The 24,536-nt window shown below is 39.5% G+C and overlaps 1 protein-coding gene across 1 annotated transcript in view; it reads right to left on the reverse strand.

Annotated features, from left to right (window-relative positions):
• Positions 1–237: 237 nt before the first annotated feature.
• Dok6 (docking protein 6) overlaps positions 238–24,536 on the reverse strand; it is a 337,303-nt gene continuing 313,004 nt past the window's right edge. Inside the window, exon 8 of the mRNA XM_055598745.1 lies at positions 238–1,733. Coding sequence (XP_055454720.1) covers positions 1,594–1,733 — 140 coding nt within the window. The 3' untranslated portion in view covers positions 238–1,593. The remainder of the gene's footprint in view (positions 1,734–24,536) is intronic.

Consider the following 24,536-nt stretch of genomic DNA (forward strand, 5'->3'; position numbering starts at 1 on the left):
CATTCATCAAGGAGGGATGCATAAGCACTTTTACTCAACTGAATTCACTGAAATGAGTTGTCAATATGCTCTCCGCCTATGGGTAAGGATGAGTGATATCTTAACAAGGGTCAGCGAAAAGGAACCCTTTTAATAGACTGATTTCAGTAGAACATTTCGCTATTAAGGAAAAAAAAAATCAGGTTTTCCCCTTGCCTGACCTTGGCTTTTTGTTCTTTATATCTGATCTGGATTCCTTGGTGGATATCTGGTTTAGGGACATGAAATCAGATGATTTAGGCAGATTAATTTACATTTCAGTCCCTAAATTGTGGGCAAAAATATCTATGTTGACCTGAATTAGCCAGACTTTTCCCCATAGATTGGAATTTCCTGTTTCCCTTCAAACTTGGTAATCTGTAATACTCTAGAGCTGAAAAAATTTACAAATGAAACATTTTCTCATGTCATCCCAGCCAATCAAGTACAAGAAAAATTAAATCCAAGCAAGCTCTGATTACACAGCGCTCTCCAAGCCCCCATGACCCTTTTGTGTATCATTTGTTCCTCATTTGACTGCAAGAATGTTGAGTTCATTTTAAGCTTAGTTTTGTGTCTTTCTCAAACTTCTGTAGTCTCCCTTTGGAGCTGGAGATTACTCCAATTCCTCAAGCAGCTCTGATGAATGCCCAAGGGAAGAAACTATGGCCACACGACACTAACCAGACACACAACATGACAACAACAGGCAGCGCAGCTAGGCCGTTATCTTACTCCCAAAACACCTTTCCTCTTTTGTTTCATTCTGTACTCCTCATAACTACAGAAATACTGTTGCCAGTGAGGAGCCTTTTTCATTTTCTACAGCACTATTTTTAAAAAAAAGCTATTTGACATAACAATCTTAATTTTAACGCAACAAATTAGTTTTCAATAATTTAAGTGAGCATATCATGTCACCCTCAGCACTCCTGATATTCTTATCTATAGACTGATATGACAATATCCACGGCTATACTTTTACACACACACACACACACACACACACACACACAGACACACACACACAGGCCTCTTCTGAATGGAGTATTCTAATTTCACATTCCCTTAATTGTCACTGACTTCCTTACATGGAGAGTTAAGACACTGTCTGTAGAGCTTACTTGACTTGTTTCTTTGAAAACTGAAAAGGCTATAGGGCTCGCAGTGGTGACTCATTATCATGTGTCCAGACATGAGCACCCAGCCTTAAGGACAGATATCAGTGGTCCCCTCCCAGGCTCAAACTAGAGTGGAAAGACTTCCCAGTGCCAAAGCTTCTGCTACTGTCAGACACAAAGTATTTTCTTTTTTAAATGAGTGTTCACATTATTGGACTCTTATTTTTTTTTTTTTTTTTGTAAAACATAGATTTCCCCCATAGAAATTCAATAAATAAAGGACTTAACCACTGAATCAAGGAAGCAGAACTCCAGTTTTTAACCTTCTAGTTGGGGCTAGGCCCTACCAATGTTAATTTGTACTGCAATTGGTCTTCCAGGAGGCACAGGGCAAAATGACCCCATGGCAGGTCCAGGGCAGACTGTCTTGCTGGTTGTTGGTGGCCTCTGTGTGTCACTGAATGAGGCTGGAGCTATAGCTGAATCCATAGCTGCTGGACCGTGACAACGGCTGCTGAGCCTCTTCACTCTGCTCTGCAGCATAGCTGGGAAATGTCTGTGCCCTGGACATCTTTGATGGACCAAACCCATGACCTGGAGAGGAGGAAAGAAGAAATGTACTAAGAAATTTACAAAATTTCACAAGAAACGAAAGGGCATCTTTAGCAAAGAAAACAAATATGTCTAACAGAAGACTCTTCAAACCCTCAAAACCAAGTTTCTAAGGAAGTGGGCAAGAATCTAGGCTTTGGTATATTGACTCTTTTTCTTTTACCCAGTACTAGGAATTGAGCCTAAGGCCTCCCACATGCTAGACAAGTCCCAGACTTCCTTTTACTTAACTTGAGACTGAGCCTTAGTAAGCTCTCAAGGCAGATCTACAATCATAGTCCATGCCATCATGTCAGGCTTGATTTCTTGATCTTTGATGAGTTAAAAACACGTTCAGGCAACAACATTTTCCCCAAGTGTATGTTTTCTAGAATTCTGGATATCAATAGAAATAGTTTAATTTTTAGGACTCTCCACCTTCCCCTCTTTAAGCTTTGAAATAAAGGCAGAAAATCCTTTCCCTAGAAAGATATTTCTGGTGGAAAGCCTATTGAAATGCTTTCTTTAAAGCACCTGTGAACAGGAAAACTTGATTTTACCCTTGTCAGCAAAAGCCAATTATCAAAGAAGGTTTTACAATAATAGGTTAGCGGTTCTGGTTTCTCCAGGAACTTTGTGATTTCCCCTGTAACTGAATGTATATCTTGGTTCACCAAAGTGATATACTTTGATTGTTACTAAAATGCTTTAAGAGTTAAGTCTTTTTTTTTCTTTATTATTATTTAAGTTTATTTACTTTATATCCCTAGGGCAAGAGTTGAATCTTATACAAAATATATTTCAAGAAAATTATTTTCATGATTTTGGTTGTTTAGCTGATACCTTGTGATATGAAATTGTCTAACACAAACTAAAGCACAAGTGATTGCTTAAAATGTGCCAAGATGTAGAACATAGGCATCTCAATCTCCATGTGGCTTCCCTAGTAAGGAGAGCAGGGCCTGCCTCTGACATGGACTCAGTGGCAGGCTCTTTGACCACCTCTCTCCCTCTCTGTGTCTTGAGGGGGCGCAACCTTGCCAGGCCACAGAGGAAAAGTATGCAGCCAGTGCTGATGAGAGCTGATAGGTTAAAGTGAGATGGAAGGGGAGGAGGTCCTACCCCATCAGTGGACTAGGGTGAGAAGAAGGAGGGAGGGTGGAACTGGGAGGAGAAGAGGGAGGGGGCTACAGCAGGATACAAAGTGAATAAATTGTAATAAATAATAAATCAATAAAAAAGAAAATAAATAAATAAAAAGTTCCAACATATACTTTTTCTGAACATTGTAAACATATATATGTATACATATATATATATATATATACATATACGTATACGTATATATGCTTTAGAAAGACTTTCCAGTAATTGTCTTACCTTTTTTTATAACCACCAATTCTTTGTGCTTCAGGGTGTTTGTACATGATGGAAGGGCTTAGAGAGAGAAGAAAAATAGATCCGTAGGCACTGCCCTTTCAGAATTTATATTGTACACAAGGGATGAAATGAATTTAATTTGATTTGTGTTTTAGCTGATCTCTTGCGTGTGGGATTCAGAGAACACTATCTGTTAACACAGAAACAGGAGACATCCACTGTCATATGCCCTCAGTGGCCCTGTCCTTTGCAATGTCATAGGCTGAAAGCCAGTCCAAAAATATCCCTGCAGTGTGGAAAGCTTGATATGCAGGGAAGAAACCCATAGGAATTGGGTAATTAAGGGCTAATTAAAACTGGTAAAAAGGCTTAATTTTTTTTTAATGTGTGAGAAAAATCTTGCTTTCTAGCAAGAAATTGTTTTAACTTTATTGTTGGTCTGATTCTCTTGCTGACCAGGGAGGGAGGAAGACTACAGATTCATTGGCTGATAGGAGGAAGAGTGGGACACCCATTCTGTCCTTCTCAGGGGTGGCTCTTCTGTCGGGTACATCTGAGCTTTTGAACTTCTTTTTGCTTCTAAAGTTCTTACCTATGCGGTGTGACACACCAAGTTAATATTCATTGACAGTTACTAAAATAGTCTGATAGTTGAACTGCAGACATGAAGTCCTTTACTCCCATTTTCCTCCTTATGTCTTCATGCTTTGGGAGAGGTGTCATTACTTCTGCTCTTGTGTATCTGTCTCACTTCCTATTAACTACCTTGGCTTTTCCTATAGGCTTCTACAGATTCTTTTAATTAAATTATTTTAAAATTTCAACTGAATGCTTCTGCTCTTTCCCGAGGACTCTAATGATATAAAGAAAAAAAAAAACTTGAAAATGAAACAGAGAAACAGAAAAGGAAGGAGAAGTCAGAGATTTAGGGGGTTAGTAAAGGCAATGTTAAGAAATGTTAGAGAGGGTTATAGTAAGGGGCAGAGAGAAGTTAAAGGAGTGGATAGAAATTAAGGGAGTTTTGAATAAAAACACCAGTAGCATCTCAGAAGTATGCATGCGACCTCTCGTACTTTCTTGTTTGTCAGTAACTTTGAGGGATATAACTTTGTCCTGGGATTTCTGATTTATTGACCTGAAATGAGATGGTGATAACAGAGGCACTTATCTTATACTGTGGTTTCAAATGTTAAGTCAGTGAGCTAGCCTGTGCTAAATGGTGTCATCCAATAAAAGATGTGATTTCCTGGTAATCTCTATGAGTTGCACCGTCCCGGGGGAAGAAATAGATCAACAAGTACTAAAGCATCTGAAAAGCACATGTGTCCTAAATGTTTCCTACAACAGTAGTGAATACCTGTAAAGAGGCAGCATCTTTGCTGATGTAGTAAAAACTACTGTGCGTGTGTGTGTGTGTGTATGTGTGTGTGTGTGTGTGTGTGTGTGTGTGTGTGTGTGTGTGTGTGATTTCTGCCTCTTTATCTCACCACTGACAAATGAGAATTCATAGTTTATCAACATATACCAGCTGGAAAGTCTAGCATTAAGAATGTGCTCCTTTGTGGTTAAGAGTATGTACTGCTCTTCCAAGGGACCCAAGTTCTGTTCCCATAACTCATGCCAAGAGACTTACAACTCTAACTTGTAAGTTCAGTTACAGAGGACATGGAGACCTCTTCAGGCCTCCATGATCAACTGCACTCATATGCACCCTCACACCACACATATGCATTAATTAAAAATAAATATTTAAAAAATACATTTTGGTTTTTGTGGTTTTTTTGCAACTGTTATTAAAATATAAAAAAATATTTGAAGAGAGGTGAAGCAAATCTTTAATTCATGTTACTTACTTCTGGCCTGAAAGTGATGCTTAAATTGAAAATAAAGACTTTTCTTATAAACAGTATTTTTTTTTATTTCTATAATATTCAACATAAAAAGACAATACAATAGACATTTACCAACCTTCTACTCAAAAAGTCTCCAGGAAAGAGTATGTTTGGAGAGGGGTGTCCTGACTTTGTAGAGCCCATCAGCTACCTTGAGAAAGATGGTCAGGCAAGGACAGTGAACTACAAACAGCAAGTGAACAGTTTGTTCTGCCACTGCAGGACCATAGGAGAGGCTGGGTGATAAAATCATAGCTATGCAATGTATAATAAAACATAATACATAAAAAATTCTAGAGACAATTTTGTAAAAGAAGAAAAATAGATTTAAACTCTGCAATTATGATAGTACACAGTAAGTCACTGGAAAACAAGGTTTTCTTTTCTTAGACAACTTTGATGCTGGAAGAACATAGATATACACAGGCAGTTATTGAGAAATAAATATTTGTGTATTGTGTTCAGGTGATAAAAAAAAATCATAGCTATCAATTTAGCACCACAAACTGCTTTCCCTTCCCAGTGTGAAGAATAAATCTCACAGTGAATTTCCCCACTACAATGAGCTTCAGAAACAAATTGGACTTTACTGAACTTCTGTGGTTTCATTGTCCCATGTTGGGAGGTTATATTCTCTGCAGGTATTATGGAAATTAAGCAAGTCAACACATAGGATTGTTAGTCAAAACTATACGTGTATGCTTAATGTTAGTTTTCTTTTTTCTGAACAGAGTGGGCTCACACTCTTATCATTCTCTGCTCAGCACCAACATTCGCTTACTATCTTAACATGATGCCTCTCACTATGACATGTTTTGAATATTTTTCAAGGTCATCAGTATTTTTTCACCTCTGTGAATCATTTCTGGCTTAATTTGAAATTAATTTATAACTTTCTTTTACTTCAACTATTTATTTACTTCAGACAATTCATAAATTATGCTGTTTAATGCTAATCAACAAAATAACATACCTCAATCAGAACTGAATATATGAAGGTTGTTTGATCGACACAACAATAAATGTGAACAAAGAGAGAAATAATTAAGCCTCTATTTAGTATTCACTGGAACCATGCCCTTAGGCAGTGTTTATGAAAGCAGAAAAATAACAAAAATAAACTGTGAGGCTTAAATTAAAAACTCAGTGGAATAGACCTGTTCATTCTACTGACAAGGAGCCTAGTGAAATGCTCTGTCAGTTTTCTTCCAGTTGGCCATACAGACAGATAAGGTGAATACACACCCTGAGCATATGCAAAAAGCCACAAATATGCTAACAGTGATAAGTTTATTTTTAAAATCTTGAGTTTTTTCCCAGGATGGCTGTAGTCTTGTCTGCTTCAGTAGAAATGACATTTTGTTTAAATGTTCCATGTGTTCCTACAGTGTTAATGACTCTACCCAATGGGTTCAAGTACCCTCCAACATGCTAATTGCATGTACACCTATTGAACCTAAGCTGCATAGTTTCACTCTAGAAGGAAGATACAATGTTGGGTGGAGACTCATTTAGTGCGTTTGCTTTATTCAAGCAAAATATATTCAAGGAGCTGAAGACTGTCACATAACAATAAAGACACAATGAATGGCTGCTCTAAAGGAAAACTTCCTTGCTGCATCCCCAAATGCCCAAACTATCAATGAGCTGGAAAGAGTACAGATGTAGGAGAAAACAGCCGCCAAGCTGGAGCAAGGATTAGTGTTTAGAGAAGGCAAGGAGAGGCAAGGAGAGGGAAGGAATAAGGCAGACATTATGTCCTCTTCCCCCAGTAATTAAGAATATGTTATCAGCAGTCATTGCTGTACTTCCCCAGCCTGACTGGCATCTGGCTTTCTTTTACTAACCAATTCAATGTAGATTATAAAGGACATTGCTTTCACAAAAGCCAGAAGTATTCCCCAAACATAAAACTCTTGGACATTAGCTGGTAAGATATTAATAATTACGTTCTTAAAAGATTTGTTAGAACCTGGAGGAGCTGAAAGGGTGTTGTTCCTTTAAATAATAAAGCGTACTACTACACTAAATAAATTGGGAAGGTTCCCTGGTGAGGAAGTAAAAGCATTAATCAAAGTGTAGGCTGGACAGTGAAGAGAGATACATCTTAACAAGTACCTTCTAGCCATTAGCTGCAAGAATGGTGGACAGGCTGCGCCCTGCTCCTGGTCTGCAAAGGAGGTAGAAAAGGGATGCTACAGAGCTAGCCTGCCTGAGTGAACTTACCAGCGTCTTGTTGGCAGAGGAGTTATCTTGCTTTATGCTGTGGTTAATACTTGAATGTTAAAAGTAGGTGAAAGTTGAAACAACACTAGACTTAGACACAGCCCAGAGCTCCACTACATCTCAATAACGAACCACCAGGGATTAATTATGCATATAAATGCCAACATGCATTACAATTTTTTTCTACAAATTGTGTTTGAATTTTATTCAGTTTTTAATAGTTAAAATTTAAGCCGACATTCACTTGGACTTCAAATATGTGCTTACTTAGAATGTTTCTAAAATCCCCATGGAGCTTTGAGGATATAGCTTTATGACCTTAGATAAACTTTGGGGTTTATCAAGGCCCAGGATCAGAATATTTGATCCAGTGGGGGAAGTTATAATTCATTTAATCTATACGAAGAAAGTTTTAGAAAAAAATTATAAGAACCATACTACTCATTGAGAGCAAATTTCATAGAGATGTTTTTACTACAGAAATCCTGAATGCACCAAATAAACCTTTCCTCCTGTTCCTTTGATTGTCAGGTATTGCATAAATGACTTACGCAGTGATAAATATTTTCATTTTACAAGTAGATAATCTAAATAAGGCCTACAGATGGTTAATACTTCCTCAGACATTTGGCAGGGCAATATTACAATTCACTTTCCTAACAAACAGAAGCTGAGGCACTGCCTTTAATATGTTTTCACTTCCTCACAGTGCTCTCAAAATATCTCAGTTTATCAGGAGACAATCAAATGCGAATTTTTAGGAGAGCTTCTAAACATTTTATCTAAGTGTCTGTGAAATAATGAAGTAACTGAAAGAACAAAATTAATTCAAGTAAATAACAAAGTTATGTTCTAGATGGTTAAGGCTGACCTAAAAACATTTCCATAGGTGTGGCTCAAGCCACAGTCATTCACATTTTCAGTTTTGAAGGCTGCAGCCCAACCAAGGTGAGGGGTAGTTTCTTCTGAGGTCACTCTCCTTGAAAAGTGGGTTTCTTTCCTTGAATTTCAGCTGCCCATATTCTTGCTGTGTTCTCATATGATCTTTCTTCTGTGTGCACATGTCTATAACTTCAGGCTTTTTTGAGGAGATCCACTGTTCTTGGGAAATCCTACCCACATTGCTTCATTTTACCTCAATTGTCTGTTTAAAGTTTCTCTCACCAACAGCATTATTATGAGGGGTTGGGGTTTAACCTATATATGTTCAAAGAACACAATTCAGAGAACATATAATCAATGAAATAAAATAAATAAAGAGATATAAACATGATAGCAAAGGCATATTTTATTTTCCACGACTATATAAAATAGCTGAGACAACATGCTTCATAAGAAAAGATGTTTATTCAATGCACTGACCAGGGGCTGCAAGTGCGAAAAGCACACCATCAGGAAGGGCTCTTGAGGTCTGCCGAGGCTGCCATGTGGTAGCTGGTATTCAGACAGAACTGCACAAGTGATCAACGGCAAGGAAGAAACAGAGTGGAATCCTACAAGGAATAATATTAATCCCTTCCAAGGGCATGTCCTCAGAGAGCTAATGCCCTCATATTAGCTCTGTATGCTAAGGGTCCTACTGTTTCTTAGCACCATCACATCTTGAACCTTTTGGTCTAACATTTGAACCTTGAGGGACACACTCACTCCATAACCAGTCCACAGTGACAGTGAATGACATCTTTACTTTTCCTAGGAATTCTCTTGTTCCCTTGTTTTATTAAGAAAAATTTGGTGTTGGACATAGGGTGAACATTTTTCCTGACCTTTCTCTTTGGGTTATTTGTTAATACTGCATATAGAAATTAAGCACAGAAAGTAGATTTTCATTCTTTACATGATAAACAAACAGAAAACAAGAGTGAAAAAACTTGCTGGGCAGTGGTGGTGCACTCCTTTAATCCCAGCAGAGGCATGTGAATCTCTGAGTTCAAGGCCAGCCTGGTCTACAGAGGAAGTTTCAGGACAGCCAGGACTCCACAGTGAAACAAACAAACAAAGAAATAAACAAAAACAACAAAACCCAACCAAACACACAAAAAAACTCTTAGGTCGTGAATCAAAATGCCTCTCACTAATTTATATTCCTCTCAAGAGGGTAGAAAAGTACTCTTCCAAAGTTCTAGTCTGAGAACTTACATGCATCTCATTAGTGTTGAGAGTTCTTTTTTTAATTATTTAAATATGTGTGTGTGCGTGTGTGTGTATGCCAGGTGGTGAGGATATTATGGAGGCGAGAGAGGGTGTCAGATCCCTTGAGACTGGCGTTACAAGTCCTTGTGAGTGGACCCAACTTGGGTGCTAGGGACTGAATTCAGGGCCCTTGGAAGAACAGCATGTGTTCTTAACCACTGAACCATTATCTAGCTCCATCGTTAATGTTTCGTTAATTTTCTTTTGCCATGTAAAGTATCTAAAGCTAGATTGAAAAACAAAAAGTCAGACCTGGTTTTGAGTTTTCTAAGTTTTGGGTCTTAATAAAAAATATTCTCATTACAAAGTGAATAAAGTGTAATTAATAAAGAATTTTTTAAAATGTAACTAATAATAAAAAAATTTAAAAAAAACAAAAAAGAATATTCTCCTCTTTATAAGAATATTTAACTATTTCCTTTACATTTTTTCAATATTTGCATACATTTATTTTCTCTCTTTAGCTCTTGAACTGATGGGAAATTTACCTTGGCTAATGTTTTACATTAAATATGTTTTATTGTGTAGTGTCCAGTAGCTTGAGCTTAAAAGACTAGGTGGTCAGAGATCCAGCTTCCCCATTTATTCCCTGGGTGTGCCTGATGTTCCATAACTAACCAGGCCCTCAAGCTTCTCACAACAGTAGTGTGCATAGTAGCTCCTGCTGATAGAATATGTACTGCGCCAGCACGCGGAGCAGTCTAATAGCTGCTTGCCATATGCTAACACATAAAGCTTTTACTTGAAGATGGTCAACCCACTCAGAGTCTCACTCTTTAAAAATGACTGGTTCTCTCTCTCCCAGAAGCTACTGACTGCCAATAGCTCCTTAGACAGGGGTGGAACTCTGTGCCTGCCTTCCTTCCCCATGGCCAGAGCCTGCACAGTTAAGCACACTCATCTAACTGCTGTTGCTTTCCACTACCTATGGCTCTTCAATTGTTCTGACTCATTTTCCACAATGACTCTCAGATCTTGGGGAGAGAAAGCATGATATGGGTGTTCCATTTAGGGCTGAGCATTCTGCAATTTCTTCTTTCCTACTTGTTAGCCAGTTGTGGATCTATCTCTGTGTTAATTACCATCTAGTGCAAAAACAAGCTTCTTTGATGAGAACTGAAATAACCAGTGGGTAAACAGTTATTAGGAGTTGGTTTAGCACCACGCTCGTTTAGCTGAATAGTAATGTTAAACTCTCCAGGAAGGCCTATGACCGTTACACCTGGTCTCAATGATGGTGCCAGATATGGGGTACGCTTTGTAGAATGCACCATAAAGTCAAGCAGAAAGTGATTGTTTACTTTCATGATACTCATCCCACTGTTGGGATGTGTCTTGCCAGGCTGGTCACAGATGTAGCTCATAATGTTTTAAATATTTCTGAGAATTATTGTTTCTTCTAATCCTCTCCTTTTCTCTGGAGTTCAGTTTTTTAAATGTTTGGATACCTTATTTACAATGTTAGAGTCTAGTTTCATATTGGTTTTTTTTGCCTCACTTTGTTGTGTTTTTAATTAATTAATTCAATTTTCATCTCCATCATAGGCCCTTCCCTCCTCTCCTCTCGGCCCTACTCTCCCTCCTGCATTCCCTCTTCTCTATTCCTCAGAATAGGGAGTCCCCTACCCAAACACCCCAGCTCATCTATTCACATGAGGACTGAACTTGTCTTCCTCCCCTGAGGCCTGGTAGGACAGTCCCATCAGAGGGAAGTGATCAAAAAGCAGGCAATATAGTCCATGTTAGAGACATCCCCCACTCCCCTAACAAGTGGGTCCACATGAAGTCTAAGTTGCCCATCAGCTACTTATAAGTAGAGGACCCAGGTACAGACCATGCATTGTCCTTGGCTGGTGCCCCAGGCTCCACAGGCCTCTCTGGGCCCTGGCCTATTGACTCTGATAGTCCTCTTGTGGAGCACCTGTCCCCTCTAGGTCCATCCCTCCTTCCCTGCTCCCTTCCAGTAGACTGCTCACATTTCAGCCAGTGCCTAGGTGTGAGTAGCGGCATCCACCTGGAGCCTTTGCTAGGCAGGGAGCCTCGAAGTGGACAACTCTGGTAGGGTCCTTCCTGCAAGTATTCAGAGCATTGTTAATAGCAATAGGGGTTGGCTTTCTTCTATGGGGTGGGTCCTAGGCTGGGCCCAGCACTGGTTGCACATTCCCCCAATCCCTGCTTCATCCTTCCTATCCCTATCCCTGTAGGTCTCATAGGCAGGGCAAGCCCAGCACTGAGGCTTTTGTGGCAGGGTTGGAGATCTCCTCCATCCAAGAGGATTCTTGTCCAGATAAAGGGTGTCCTCCCCAGTCTCTAAGGTCCCCATTACTACAGAGCTAAGCAGAGAAATTTCAACAGAGGGATCTTGAGTGGTAGATAAGCTCTTAAAGAAATGTTCAATGGCCTTAGTTATCAGGGAAATGCAAATCAAAACGACTCTAAAGAGTCCATCTTACAACCATCAGAATGGCTAAAACCAAAAACTCAAATGACAGTACGTGCTAGAGAGGTTGTAGAGAAAGGGGAACCCCCCTCCATTGTTGGTGGGTGTGCAGACTTGTGCAACCACTTTGGAAAACTTCCTCAGGAAATTGGAAATAGCGCTACCTAAAGATCCAGCTATATCATTCCTCGGTATATACCCAAAAGATGCCCCACCATTCGTAAGGACATTTGCTCAACAGTGTTAATAGCAGCTTTATTTGTAATAGTCAGAATATGGAAACAACCTGATGCCTCTCAATTAAAGAATGAATACAGAAATTGTGGTACATTTACACAAAGAATACTACTCAGACATTAAAAACAAGGAAATCATGAAATTTGCAGGCAAATGGGTGGAACTAGAAAAGATCACCCTGAGTGAGGTAACACAGACCCAGAAAGACACACGTGGTATATACTCACCAAGAAGACAAGTAACAAGGACACAAGGGAAGATGTGTAAATCTCACTCACAAAGAAAAATAGAATATACAGAGGTAGTGGTTAAAGAATGGGAACAAGGTAGTAGAGGGAGGGAAGAGAGAAATAAAGATGGAGTCAAGACCTGGAAAGAGTAGGGGCAGGAGGGCAGAGGGCCTTCAGAGAGGGGGAGATGGCAGGTGGTGGGGGCGTCTCTGTAACAAGCTGCAGACCTGGATCAGAGAGTGCCTCAGGAAGGTACGATTGGGGCTCTAGCTTGTTGTGGGTTTTTAATTTGTTTAACCATTACTTCCAAACTTATAAGAATTGTAAACTGTAGGATTTAAACTTGTAACAGCTTCCTCATCTCCTCCCTTTCCTTCTTTTTCTTGTTTTTAATGTGCAAATACACAGAAATATAATATTTATTTATATAAAATATTATGTAAATAATAATTGCTATTATATAATAATAATTGCTATTATTTATGGTGTTGCTATCCTTGAAGTTATGGACTTGTCTCACAGGTAGATATCTGAATATTTTTTACTTATATCTTTAAAAATTTTATAAAATATTCAAATGCATAATATTTAATTTTACGTAGCACTCAGTCAATAATTAGACAGGTGACTTAAAAACATTAAGATACTGACAAATATCAGATATAATGTAGCCTTACTACTACTAAAGATGTTCTAATTTATTAAAATAGAATTACATTTTAATAGCCATTTCATACATCTTCCATAACAAAGATACTCTTACAAATTTTCTGGTCGGTGTAATATCCAATTATTCCTGTTGCTTGGATTTAATTTGTCTTGAATTCTAATTCTTATCATTTCCTACCGGGGTATTAATTTTCTACAATTTTGGTCTCTTTATAAAAGCTAGCTTACCTCTTTACTATTAGCAGACAGAGAATCCATTTGAATAATTATAGGTTTTGCAATTGGTCTAAGGCAGCCAATAAAATTGAGAATGTTAAAAAGGAATATTTAAGCTGAATTAACATGAGTATAGAATGCATAAAATGAAAACCCATTAGTGTTGATGAACAAAAGGAATATCAAATAACCTACAACCAAGTAGTTTTCCAAAGTAAGGGGAACAAGGACTATTTCTAACAAGATCTCAAGGGCAGGCTCTTTGACCCCCCCCCCCCCAGGGGAGGAGCAGTCCTGTTAGGCCACAGAAGAGGACTTTGCAGCCAGCCTTGAAGATACTGATAAAACAGGGTCAAATGAAAGGGGAGGAGGTCCTCCCCTATCAGTGGACTTGGAAAGGGGCAGGGAGGAGACCAGGAAGGGAGTTGGGGAGGGGGAGGGATTGAGGGAGCGGGATACAGCTGGGACACAGAGTTAACAAATTGTAACTAAAAAGAAAAATAAAAATTAAAAAAAAGAAAAATTTAAGTGGTTTTAAAAGTTTATTCTATCATCGTTTTCAAACGGTTATAAAATTTGAATACAGTAAAAATAAAGAATATGTTGTTATATATTGGCTCCCATTTTTGAGCATGTTGGCAGTTTTGGCAATCAATGAACTAGTAAGATTATAAATATATACGAAGTTCATATAAAGTCCTGAATGCTAACTCAGTTGTTTAATACATTCGCTGAAACATAACATTAAGTTCACCCAAATTAAAGGCATGAGCTAATGATCTTCAAAATGATAATTAATAAGTAACTATAAAGTGTTGTTTGCTGTAATCCTTGTCTTAAATAGAGTAAATAAACATGTTTTTCTGAGAAGAACAAAAACTCAGGTGACAACACATGCTGGAGAGGATGTGGAGAAAGGGGAACCCTCCTCCATTGCTGGTGGAATGTAAACTTGTACAACCACTTTGGAAATCAATCTGGCACTTTCTCAAACAAATAGGAATAGTGCTACCTCAAGACACAGCTATACCACTGCTAGGCATATATCCAAAAGATGCTCAAGTACACAACAAGGACATTTGCTCAACCATGTTCATAGCAGCTTCATTTGTAATAACTAGAAGCTGGAAACAGCCCAGATGTCCCTCAGTTGAGGAATGGATACAGAAATTATGGCACATTTACACAATGGAACACTACTCAGCAATTAAAAACAAACAAGTCATGAAATGTGCAGGCTAATGGTGGGATCTAGAAAAAAATCATCCCAGAAGCAGAGAGACACACATGGTATATACTCACTTATATGTGGATATTAGACAAAAAATATAGGATAATCATACTAAAATCTGTACACCAAGGAAGGTAATCAAGAAGGAGGACCCTGGTTAAGATGCTCAATCTTCATTCAGAAAGGCAAATGAGACAGACATCGGGAGAGGGAGAAAATAGGGAACAGAACAGAGCCAATCACAGAGGGCCTCTGAAAGACTCCACCCAACAGGGTATCAAAACATATGCTGAGATGCATAGACAAACTTTGGGCAGAGTACAGGAAATTTTATGAAAGACCTGGAGGGAACAGGAGCTCCACAAAGGGAGCAACAGAACCAAAAAATCTGGATACAGGGGTCTTTTCTGAGACTGATACTCCAAACAAGGTCCATGCATGGAGATGATAATTAGAACCCCTGCACAGAAGTAGCCCATGGCAGGTCAGTATCCAAGAAGGTTCCCCAATAATAGAACCAGGGACTTTCTCTGACATGAACTCATGGGCTGGCTCTTGGATCACCTCCACCTGAGGAGGGAGTAGATGGAAGTGGAGGAGTCCCCTATCATTGGACTGGGGAAGGGGCATAGGAGAAGAAGGAGGGAGGGTGGAATTGGGAAGGGATGGGAGAGGGGGCTATAGATGGGATACAAAGTGAACAAACCGTAATTAATAAAAAAAAATGAAAAAAAGCATTACATCAAGAGTGTTTGTGGTTGTTGTTGTTTTGTTTTGCTTTGTTTTTGTGGCTAATGTGAAGGGTGTTGCTTCTCTAATTTCTTTCTCAGCCCATTTGTTATCTGTATAAAGGAGGGCTACTGATTTTTTTTTAATTTTATTTTTTTTCTTATCAGTTACATTTTATTAACTCTGTATCCCAGCCGTGTCCTGATCCCTCATTCCCTCCCAGTCCCTCCCTCCCTCCCTCATCTCCACCGTGCCCCTTGCCAAGTCCACTGATAGGGGGGACCTCCTCCCCATTCATCTGATCCTGTTTTATCAGGTATCTTCAGGACTGGCTGCAAAGCTCTCCTCTGTGGCCTAACAGGACTGCTCCTCCCTTGGGGGGTGGGGAGGCCAAAGAGCCAGTCATTGAGTTCCTGTTAGAAATAGTCCTTGTTCCCCTCACTATGGGAAACCAATTGGTTACTGAGCTACCACAGGCTACATCTGAGCAGAGGTTCTAGGTTATATCCATACATGGTCCTTGGTTGCATGTCAGTCTCAGAAAAGACCCTGTGCCCAGATATCTTTGGTCCTTGTGGAGCTCCTATCCTTTCCTCATCAGACTAACTCCCCTTCTTATGATTCCCTGTACTCTGCCAAAGGTTTGGTCATGAGTCTTTGCTTTGAAAACACTGCTAGTTAGAGTCTTTCAAATGCGCTCAGTAGACTCCTGTCATACGTTCAATGTGTATCCCATCTGTCTTTCTAAACGAGGATTGATCATCTTACCCCATGTCCACTCTGTTGATTATCTTTTTTAGGTGTACAGGTTTCATTATGTTTATCACATCCTATAGGTCTATATAAGTGCGTATATACCGTGTTTGTCTTTCTCCTTCTGGGATATTACACTCAGGATGATCTTTTCTAGATCCCACCATTTGCCTGCAAATTTCATGATTTCCTCCTTTTTGATTGCTGAGTAGTATTCCATTGTGTAAAAATACCACAATTTCTGTACCCATTCTTCCGTTGATGGACATCTGGGTTGTTTCCAGGTTCTGGCTATTACAAATAAAGCTGCTATAAACATGGTTGAGCAAATATCCCTTTTGTGTACTTGAGCAAACTTTGCGTATATACCTAGCAGTGGTATAGCTGGGTCTTGAGGAAGCACTATTCCTAATTGTCTTAGAAAGAACCAGATAGATTTCCAGAGTGATTGTATCAGTTTACATTCCCACCAGCAGTGGAGGAGGGTTCCCCTTTCTCCACAACCTCTCCAGCATGTGTTGTCCCTTGAGTTTTTCATCTTGGCCATTCTGATGGGTGTGAGGTGATATCTCAGGGTTGTTTTGATTTGCATTTCCCTGATGGCTAATGAGGATGAGCATTTCTTTAAGTGTTTCTCTGCCATTCGATATTCCTCTGTCGAGAATTCTCTCTTTAGCTCTGTTCCCCATTTTTTAATTGGATTACTTGGTTTGCTGCTTTTCAGCTTCTTTAGTTCTTTGTATATACTCGATATTAGTCCTCTGTCAGATAAAGGGTTAGTGAAGATTCTTTTCCAATCTGTAGGCAGGCGTTTTGTTTTGATGACAGTGTCCTTTGCTTTACAGAAGTTTTTCAGTTTCATGACGTCCCATTTATTGATTGTTGCTCTTAGAGCCTGTGCTGTTGGTGTTCTGTTCAGGAAGTTGTCTCCTGTGCCAATGAGTTCTAGGCTGTTCCCCATTTTTTCTTCTAACAGATTTAGAGTATCTGGTTTTATGTTGAGGTCTTTGATCCACTTGGACTTTAGTTTTGTGCAGGGTGATAAATATAGAGCTATTTTCATTTTTCTGCATGTGGACATCCAGTTGGACCAGCACCATTTGTTGAAGATGCTGTCTTTTTTCCATTGAATGGTTTTGGCTTCTTTGTAAAAAATCGAGTATTCATAGGTGTGTGGGTTTATTTCTGGGTCTTCTATGCGGTTCCATTGATCCTCCTTTCTGTTTTTATGCCAATACCATGCAGTTTTTATTACTATTGCTCTGTAGTACAACTTGAGATCGGGGAAAGAGATACCTCCAGATGATCTGTTGTTGTACAGGATTGTTTTGGAGATTCTGGGTTTTTTGTTTCTCCATATGAAGCTGAGAATCTTTTTTTCAAGGTCTGTAAAGAATTGAGTTGATATTTTGATGGGAATTGCATTGAATCTGTAGATTGCTTTTGACAGGATGGCCATTTTCACAATGTTAATCCTACCAATCCATGAGCACGGGAGATCTTTCCATCTTCTGAGATCTTCTTCAATTTCTTTCTTCAGAGACTTGAAGTTTTTCTCAAACAGGTCTTTCACTTGCTTGGTTAGTGTCACCTCAAGGACTACCTCAGAGTAAAGGGCTGGAAAAATGTCTTTCAAGCAAATGGTTCCAGAAAACAAGCGGGAGTAGCCATCCTAATATCTAATAAAATAGACTTTCAACCCAAGTTAATCAAAAAAGATAAGGACGGCCACTATATTCTCATCAAAGGAAAAATCCACCAAGAGGACATCACAATTTTGAATATCTATGCCCCAAATACAAAAGCACCTCCATTCGTAAATGAAACAATATTAAAGCTGAAATCACACATTGATCCTAAAACCCTAGTAGTGGGAGACTTCAACACTCCACTCTCACCAAGGGACAGATCAACTAGACAGAAAACAAATAGGGAAATAAAAACACTTACAGAGACCCTAAATCAAATGGACCTAATAGATGTCTACAGATCTTTTCATCCAAACTCAAAAGAGTATACCTTCTTTTCAGCACCACATGGAACCTTCTCCAAAATAGACCACATAGTTGGTCATAAAGCAAGCCTCAACAGATACAAAAAGATTGAAATAATCCCTTGTATTCTATCTGACCACCATGGACTTAAGCTGGACCTCAACAACAACAGAAATAACAAACAGCCTACACGCACATGGAAACTGAACAACTTGTTACTTAACGACAGCTGGGTTAAGGAAGAAATAAAGAAAGAAATTAATTCAATGAAATTGAAGGCACAACATATCCAAATTTATGGGACACATTGAAAACAGTGCCCAGGGGAAAATTTATAGCACTAATTGCCTGCAAGAAGAAATTCGTAACATCACATACAAACAACTTAATGGCCCAACTGAAAATCCTAGAAAAAAAAGAAGCAGATACACCCAAGAGGAGCAGAAGGCTGGAAATAATCAAACTCAGGGCTGAAATCAATCAATTAGAAACAAATAAAACTATTCAAAGAATCAATGAAACAAAAAGCTGGTTCTTTGAGAAAATCAACAAGATAGACAAACCCTTAGCCAAACTAACTAAAAAGCAGAGAGAATCTATCCAAATCAACAAAATCAGAGATGAAAAGGGTGACATAACTATAGACACAGAGGAAATTCAAACAATCATTAGGTCATACTACAAAAGCCTATATGCCACAAAATTTGAAAACCTAAATGAAATGGACAATTTTCTTGATAGATTCCATCTTCCAACATTAAGTCAAGATCAGGTAGAAAGACTGAATAGCCCTATATCCCCCAAGGAAATTGAAGCAGTCATTCACAGTCTCCCCTCCAAAAAAAGCCCTGGGCCAGATGGTTTCAGCATGGAATTCTACCAGACCTTTAAAAAAGTGCTAACACCAATTCTCCTCAAACTATTCCACAAAATAGAAACAGAAGGTACATTACCAAACTCATTCTATGAAGCAACAGTCACCCTGATACCTAAACCACACAAAGACCCAACAAAAAAAGAGAACTTCAGACCTATCTCTCTTATGAACATTGACGCAAAAATACTCAATAAAATACTTGCAAACCGAATCCAAGAACACATCAAAGATATCATCCACCATGACCAAGTAGGCTTCATTCCAAGCATGCAAGGGTGGTTCAATATACGGAAATCCATCAATGTAATCCACCACATAAACAAACTGAAGGAGAAAAACCACATGATCATCTCCTTAGATGCTGAAAAAGCATTTGACAAAGTCTAACATCCATTCATGTTTAAAGTCTTGGAGAGATTAGGAATACAAGGCACATATCTAAACATAGTAAAGGCAATATACAGCAAGCCTATAGCCAACATCAAACTCAATGGAGAGAAACTTAAATCAATCCCACCGAAATCAAGGACAAGACAAGGCTGCCCACTCTCTCCCTACCTCTTCAACATAGTAATTGAAGTCCTAGCCAGAGCAATAAGACAACGAAAGGAGATCAAGGGGATACAAATCGGAAAGGAAGAGGTCAAAGTGTCACTACTTGCAGATGATATGATAGTATATATGAGCGACCCCAAAAATTCAACCAGAGAACTCCTCCAGCTGATAAACACCTTCAGCAAAGTGGCCGGATACAAAATCAACTCAAAAAAATCACAATCCCTCCTGTATACCAAAGACAAAAGGGCCGAGAAAGAAATTAGGGAAACAACACCCTTCACAATAGCCACTGATTTTTTTTTTGAGTTAATCTTGTATCCAGCCACTTTGCTGAAGGTTCTTATCAGCTGTAGGAGTTCTCTGGTTGAATTTTTGGGGTCACTTATGCATACAATCATATTTTCCATGAATAGTGATACTTTGAGTTTCTCCTTGCCAATCTGTATCCCCTTGATCTCCTTTAGTTGTTTTATTGCTCTAACTAGAACTTCTAATACTATATTGAGGAGATACAAAGAGAGTGGGCAGTGTATTTATACCCATTAGAATGGCTAAGATCATAAATTCAAGTGACAGACCATGCTGGCAAGGATATAGAGAAAGGGAAATGCTTCTCCATGGCTGGCAGGAGTGTAAACTTGTGTAACCTCTTGGAAATCAATCTGACACTTTGTCCGAAAATTGAGAACAGTTCTACCTCAAGACCCAGCTATACCACTCCTGGGCATATACCTGAAAGATGCTCCACCATCCAACAAGGACATTTGCTCAGCTTTCTTCATAGCAGCTTTTTTCATAGTAGCCAGAATCTGGAAACAACCCAGATGTCCCACAACTGACAAATGGTTAAAAATGCTGTGGTACATTTACACAGTGGAATACTATTCAGCTATTAAAAACAAAGAGATCATGAATTTTGCAGGCAAGTGGATGGATCTGGAAAAGATCATCCTGAGTTAGGTAACCCAGACTCAGAAAGACACACATGGTATATGCGCACTTATATGTGAATATTACACATATAATACAGAATAACCATACTCCAATTTGCAGACCTAAAAATGCCTAAGTAACAAGAAGGACCCCAGGAAGGATGTTTAATTCTCATTCAGAAGAGCAAATAAAATTGGAACCGGTAGTGGATGAAAAGAGGGAATAGGATGGGAACCTACCATTGATGTCCTCTGAAAGACTCCACCCACTAGGGAATTGACGCAAATGTAAGACTCAGAGCCAAACTTTAAGCAGAGTGCAGGGAATCTTTTGGAAGAGTGTGTGTAGTAGGGAATAGAAGGACCCGCAGGGGACAGGAGCTCCACAAGAAGACCAACTAAGCCAACAAATCTGGGCCCAGCGGGACCTGGGGATACTGATGCACCAACCAAGGACCAGGCCTGGAGAGGACCTAGGCTCCCTGCTCAGATGTAGCCCATAGACAGCTCAGTCTCCATGTGGATTTCTTAGTAAAGGAAACAGGGTCTATCTCTGACATGGACTCTGTTGGCTGTTCCTCCATCACTTCCACTTGGCAAGATGGCCTTTACAGGCCACAGAGAAAGAGAATTCAGCCTGTCCTGTTGAGAATTGATAGGCTAGGGTCAGTTGGTAGAGGAGGAGGGCTCTCCATTTCTGAGGACTAGGGGAGAAGGGTGGGGAAAAAGAGAGAGGGAGGGCGGGACTGGGATGAGATGAAGGAGGCAGCTATAATCAGGCTGTAAAGTGAATGAATTTAAAAAATTAAATTAAAAAAAGAAAATTGAAGGCAAGAAGAAGAAAAGAAAAAAATGCAGTATATTCTGACTTGTTTGTATACTACTTAAATACAAGTTTTTCCTCCAAAGGACTTTCTCTTTCTATTTCCATTTCATAATTGTCAGTGTCCTGTCCATTATTTTTTGTCTTTTTTAATTTTATAAGTCATAATTATTTCTTAGAACATAGTCCATAAATAAGGCATAGTGATATACCTGGTAATTACATTCCCAGAGATAGACACAGGTGGTTATGATGCAGTAAATTCAAAACTTATCTGAGATACTTGATAACTTGTCTCAAAAAACCTAGAATAAAATTTTAAAATTCATATTTAAATGTCAGAGTTAATGAATCATCTGCATTGTCCTGGACTTTATATGAAACATGTACACGGGTTCTAAGCTTGATTAGCAATAAAATTAAGATGGTAAGATGCTATCATTTTTAGAACTTTAACAGAAACTGTACGCAAAATAGCGGAAAATGCCACAACGTAATTTTTTTATTAAATTTTTATTTTTTATATTAATTACAGTTTATTAACTTTGTATGCCAGCTGTAGCACCCTCCTTCATTCCTTCCCAATCCCACCCTCCCTCCCTCATCTCCTCACTGCCCCTCTCTAAATCCTCTGATAGGGGAGGTCCTCCTCCACTTCCAACTGACCCTAGCTTATCAGGTATCACCAAGACAGGCTGTAATGTCCTCCTCTGTGGCAGAGTGCAGGGAATCATATGAAAGGACAGTTAGTAAGACCTAGAGAGGACAGGAGCTCCACAAGGACCAAATATATCTGGGCAAGGGGCTTGTCTGAGACTGATTATCCAACCAGGGACCATACATGGATATAACCTAGACCCCTGCTCAGATGTAGCCCATGGCAGCTCAGTAGCCAAGTGTGTTTCCTAGTAAGTGGAACAGAGACTGTCTCTGGCATGAATTCTGTAGCCAGCTCTTTGACCTCCCCACCGCCAGTGGGAGAAGCAGCCTAGCTAGGCCACAGAAGAGGACACAACATAATTTGAGATGCCATAGATTTAATTTTGCCTCCTGATTTTGTAACCGTATCTTTAGTTTATTGCCTTAAAATTGTGAAGGTTGAGATAACAGAAATAAACCAGTAGAGCTAATATATTTCATGAACACCATGAACACATTTCATTATTTCTTCCTGCATATTTGATTTACTTTGGAGAGAATTTTCTCCAAAGCATAGAGGAAGGATGCAAAGATGCTGTGGGAAACTGGGCAAGTGTATCAGCTACAGCTCACACAAGTGTGCAGTTCTTTTATTACCTATTGGCCAAGAAGAAGCTTCTGGAATGAAATAAACTTCATGATTCTCCAGTTTGGCTTTATCAATTGAAGAGTAAAGCATGGCCCAATAAATACTTGACAATTACAAAGAATATGTACTTCACAGACGAGACCATTGCTCTTCTCCACTGTGTTCTTCCTTCACTCACTGTTGTGAAGAATATCACACAGTAACCCTGCAGCTCACATCTCGCCACGGGGGCCATCTGATCTCCTGTCTGGCCATCATCACTTGTGCTGTCAGTCACTGAGTCTTGTGGTGTCTACCTCCTCAGCAGCTACCTGATTCACACATCTCCTTCCCGTTTTTTCTACCTCGACTCTGTCATTAAGCTTACTGTGAATGTCTGAGAAACCTAATTGTTTTCTTATCAAACTGACCACCAGCTTAATGTAGTCTTTGCCAAAGTAACGTTTACTCCCATGCTTCTTTTGGAAAAGTGAAAATACCCTAACATAGTATTTAGTGTTCTTTTTTTATTTTTATTTTATTTATTTTATTTTTTTTATTAATTACACTTTATTCATTTTGTATCCCCCCATAAGCCCCTCCCTCCTCCCCTGCCGATCCCACCCTCCCTCCCCTTTCTGCATGCATGTCACTCCCTAAGTCCACTGATAGGGGAAGTTCTCCTCTTCTTTCTGATCTTAATCTATCAGTTCTCATCAAAAGTGGCTGCATTGTCCTCTACTGTGGCCTGGTAAGGCTGCTCCCGCCTCAGGGGGAAGTGATCAACGAGCAGGCCAATCAGATTATGTCAGAGGCAATCCCTCTTCCCATTACTATGTAACCCACTTGGACACTGAACTGCCATGGGCTACACCTGTGCAGGGGTTCCAGGTCATCTCCACGAATAGTCCTTGGTTGGAGTATGATTTTCTGGGAAGTTCCCTGTGTTCAAATTATCTTGTTCTGTTGCTCTCCTTGCGGAGTTCCTGTCCCCTCCAGCTCTTACTATTTCCCACTTCTTACATAAAATTCCATACACTCTGCCCATCAGTTGGCCATCAGGCTCAGCATCTGCTTTGACAGTCTATACTGCAGAAGCTTTCAGAGGCCCTCTGTGGCAGGTTTCAAGGTTGTTTCCTGTTTTCTTCTGGCTTTCAGAGGCCCTCTGTAGCAGGTTCGAGGTTGTTTCCTATTTTCTTTTTCTTCTGATGTCCATCCTCTTTGCCTTTCAGGATGGGGATTGAGAGTTTTAGTTAGGGTCCTCTCTTTTGCTTAGTTTGTTTAGATGTACAGATTTTAGTGGGTTTATTCTATGTTGTATGTTTATATGAGTGAGTATATACCATGCATGTCCTTTTGCTTCTGGGACAACTCACTCAGGAGGATCCTTTCCAGGTTCCACCATTTACCTGCAAATTTCATGATTTCCTTATTTTTCATTGCTGAGTAATACTCCATTGTATAGATGTACCACAGTTTCTGCATCCATTCTTCAGTTGAGGGGCATCTGGGTTGTTTCCAGCTTCTGGCTATTACAAATAAAGCTGCTACAAACATGGTTGAGCAAATGTCCTTTTTGTGTTCTTGAGCCTCTTTTGGGTATATGCCTAGGAGTGGTATGGCTGGATCTTGAGGAAGCGCTATTCCTAGTTGTCTGAGAAAGCGCCAGATTGATTTCCAGAGCGGTTGTACCAGTTTACATTCCCACCAGCAGTGTAGAAGGGTTCCCCTTTCTCCACAACCTCTCCAGCATGTGTTGTCCCTTGAGTTTTTCATCTTGGCCATTCTGATGGGTGTAAGGTGAAATCTCAGGGTTGTTTTGATTTGCAATTCCCTAATGGCTAATGAGGTTGAGCATTTCTTTAAGTGCTTCTCTGCCATTCGATATTCCTCCGCAGAGAATTCTCTCTTTAGCTCTGTTCCCCATTTTTTGAGTGGATTACTTGGTTTATTGCTTTTCAGCTTGTTTAGTTCTTTATGTATATATTGGATAAGAGTCCTCTGTCAGATAAAGGGTTGGTGATGATTCTTTCCCAATCTGTAGGCAGTCGCTTTGTTTTGATGATGGTGTCCTTTGCTTTACAGAAGCTTTTCAATTTCATGAGGTCCCATTTATTGATTGTTGCTCTTAGAGCCTGTGCTGTTGGTGTTCTGTTCAG

Source organism: Psammomys obesus, unplaced genomic scaffold (genome assembly GCF_907164565.1).
Source record: "Psammomys obesus unplaced genomic scaffold, mPsaObe1.curated_primary_1811, whole genome shotgun sequence".
In the NCBI taxonomy this organism is placed as follows: Eukaryota; Metazoa; Chordata; class Mammalia; order Rodentia; family Muridae; genus Psammomys; species Psammomys obesus.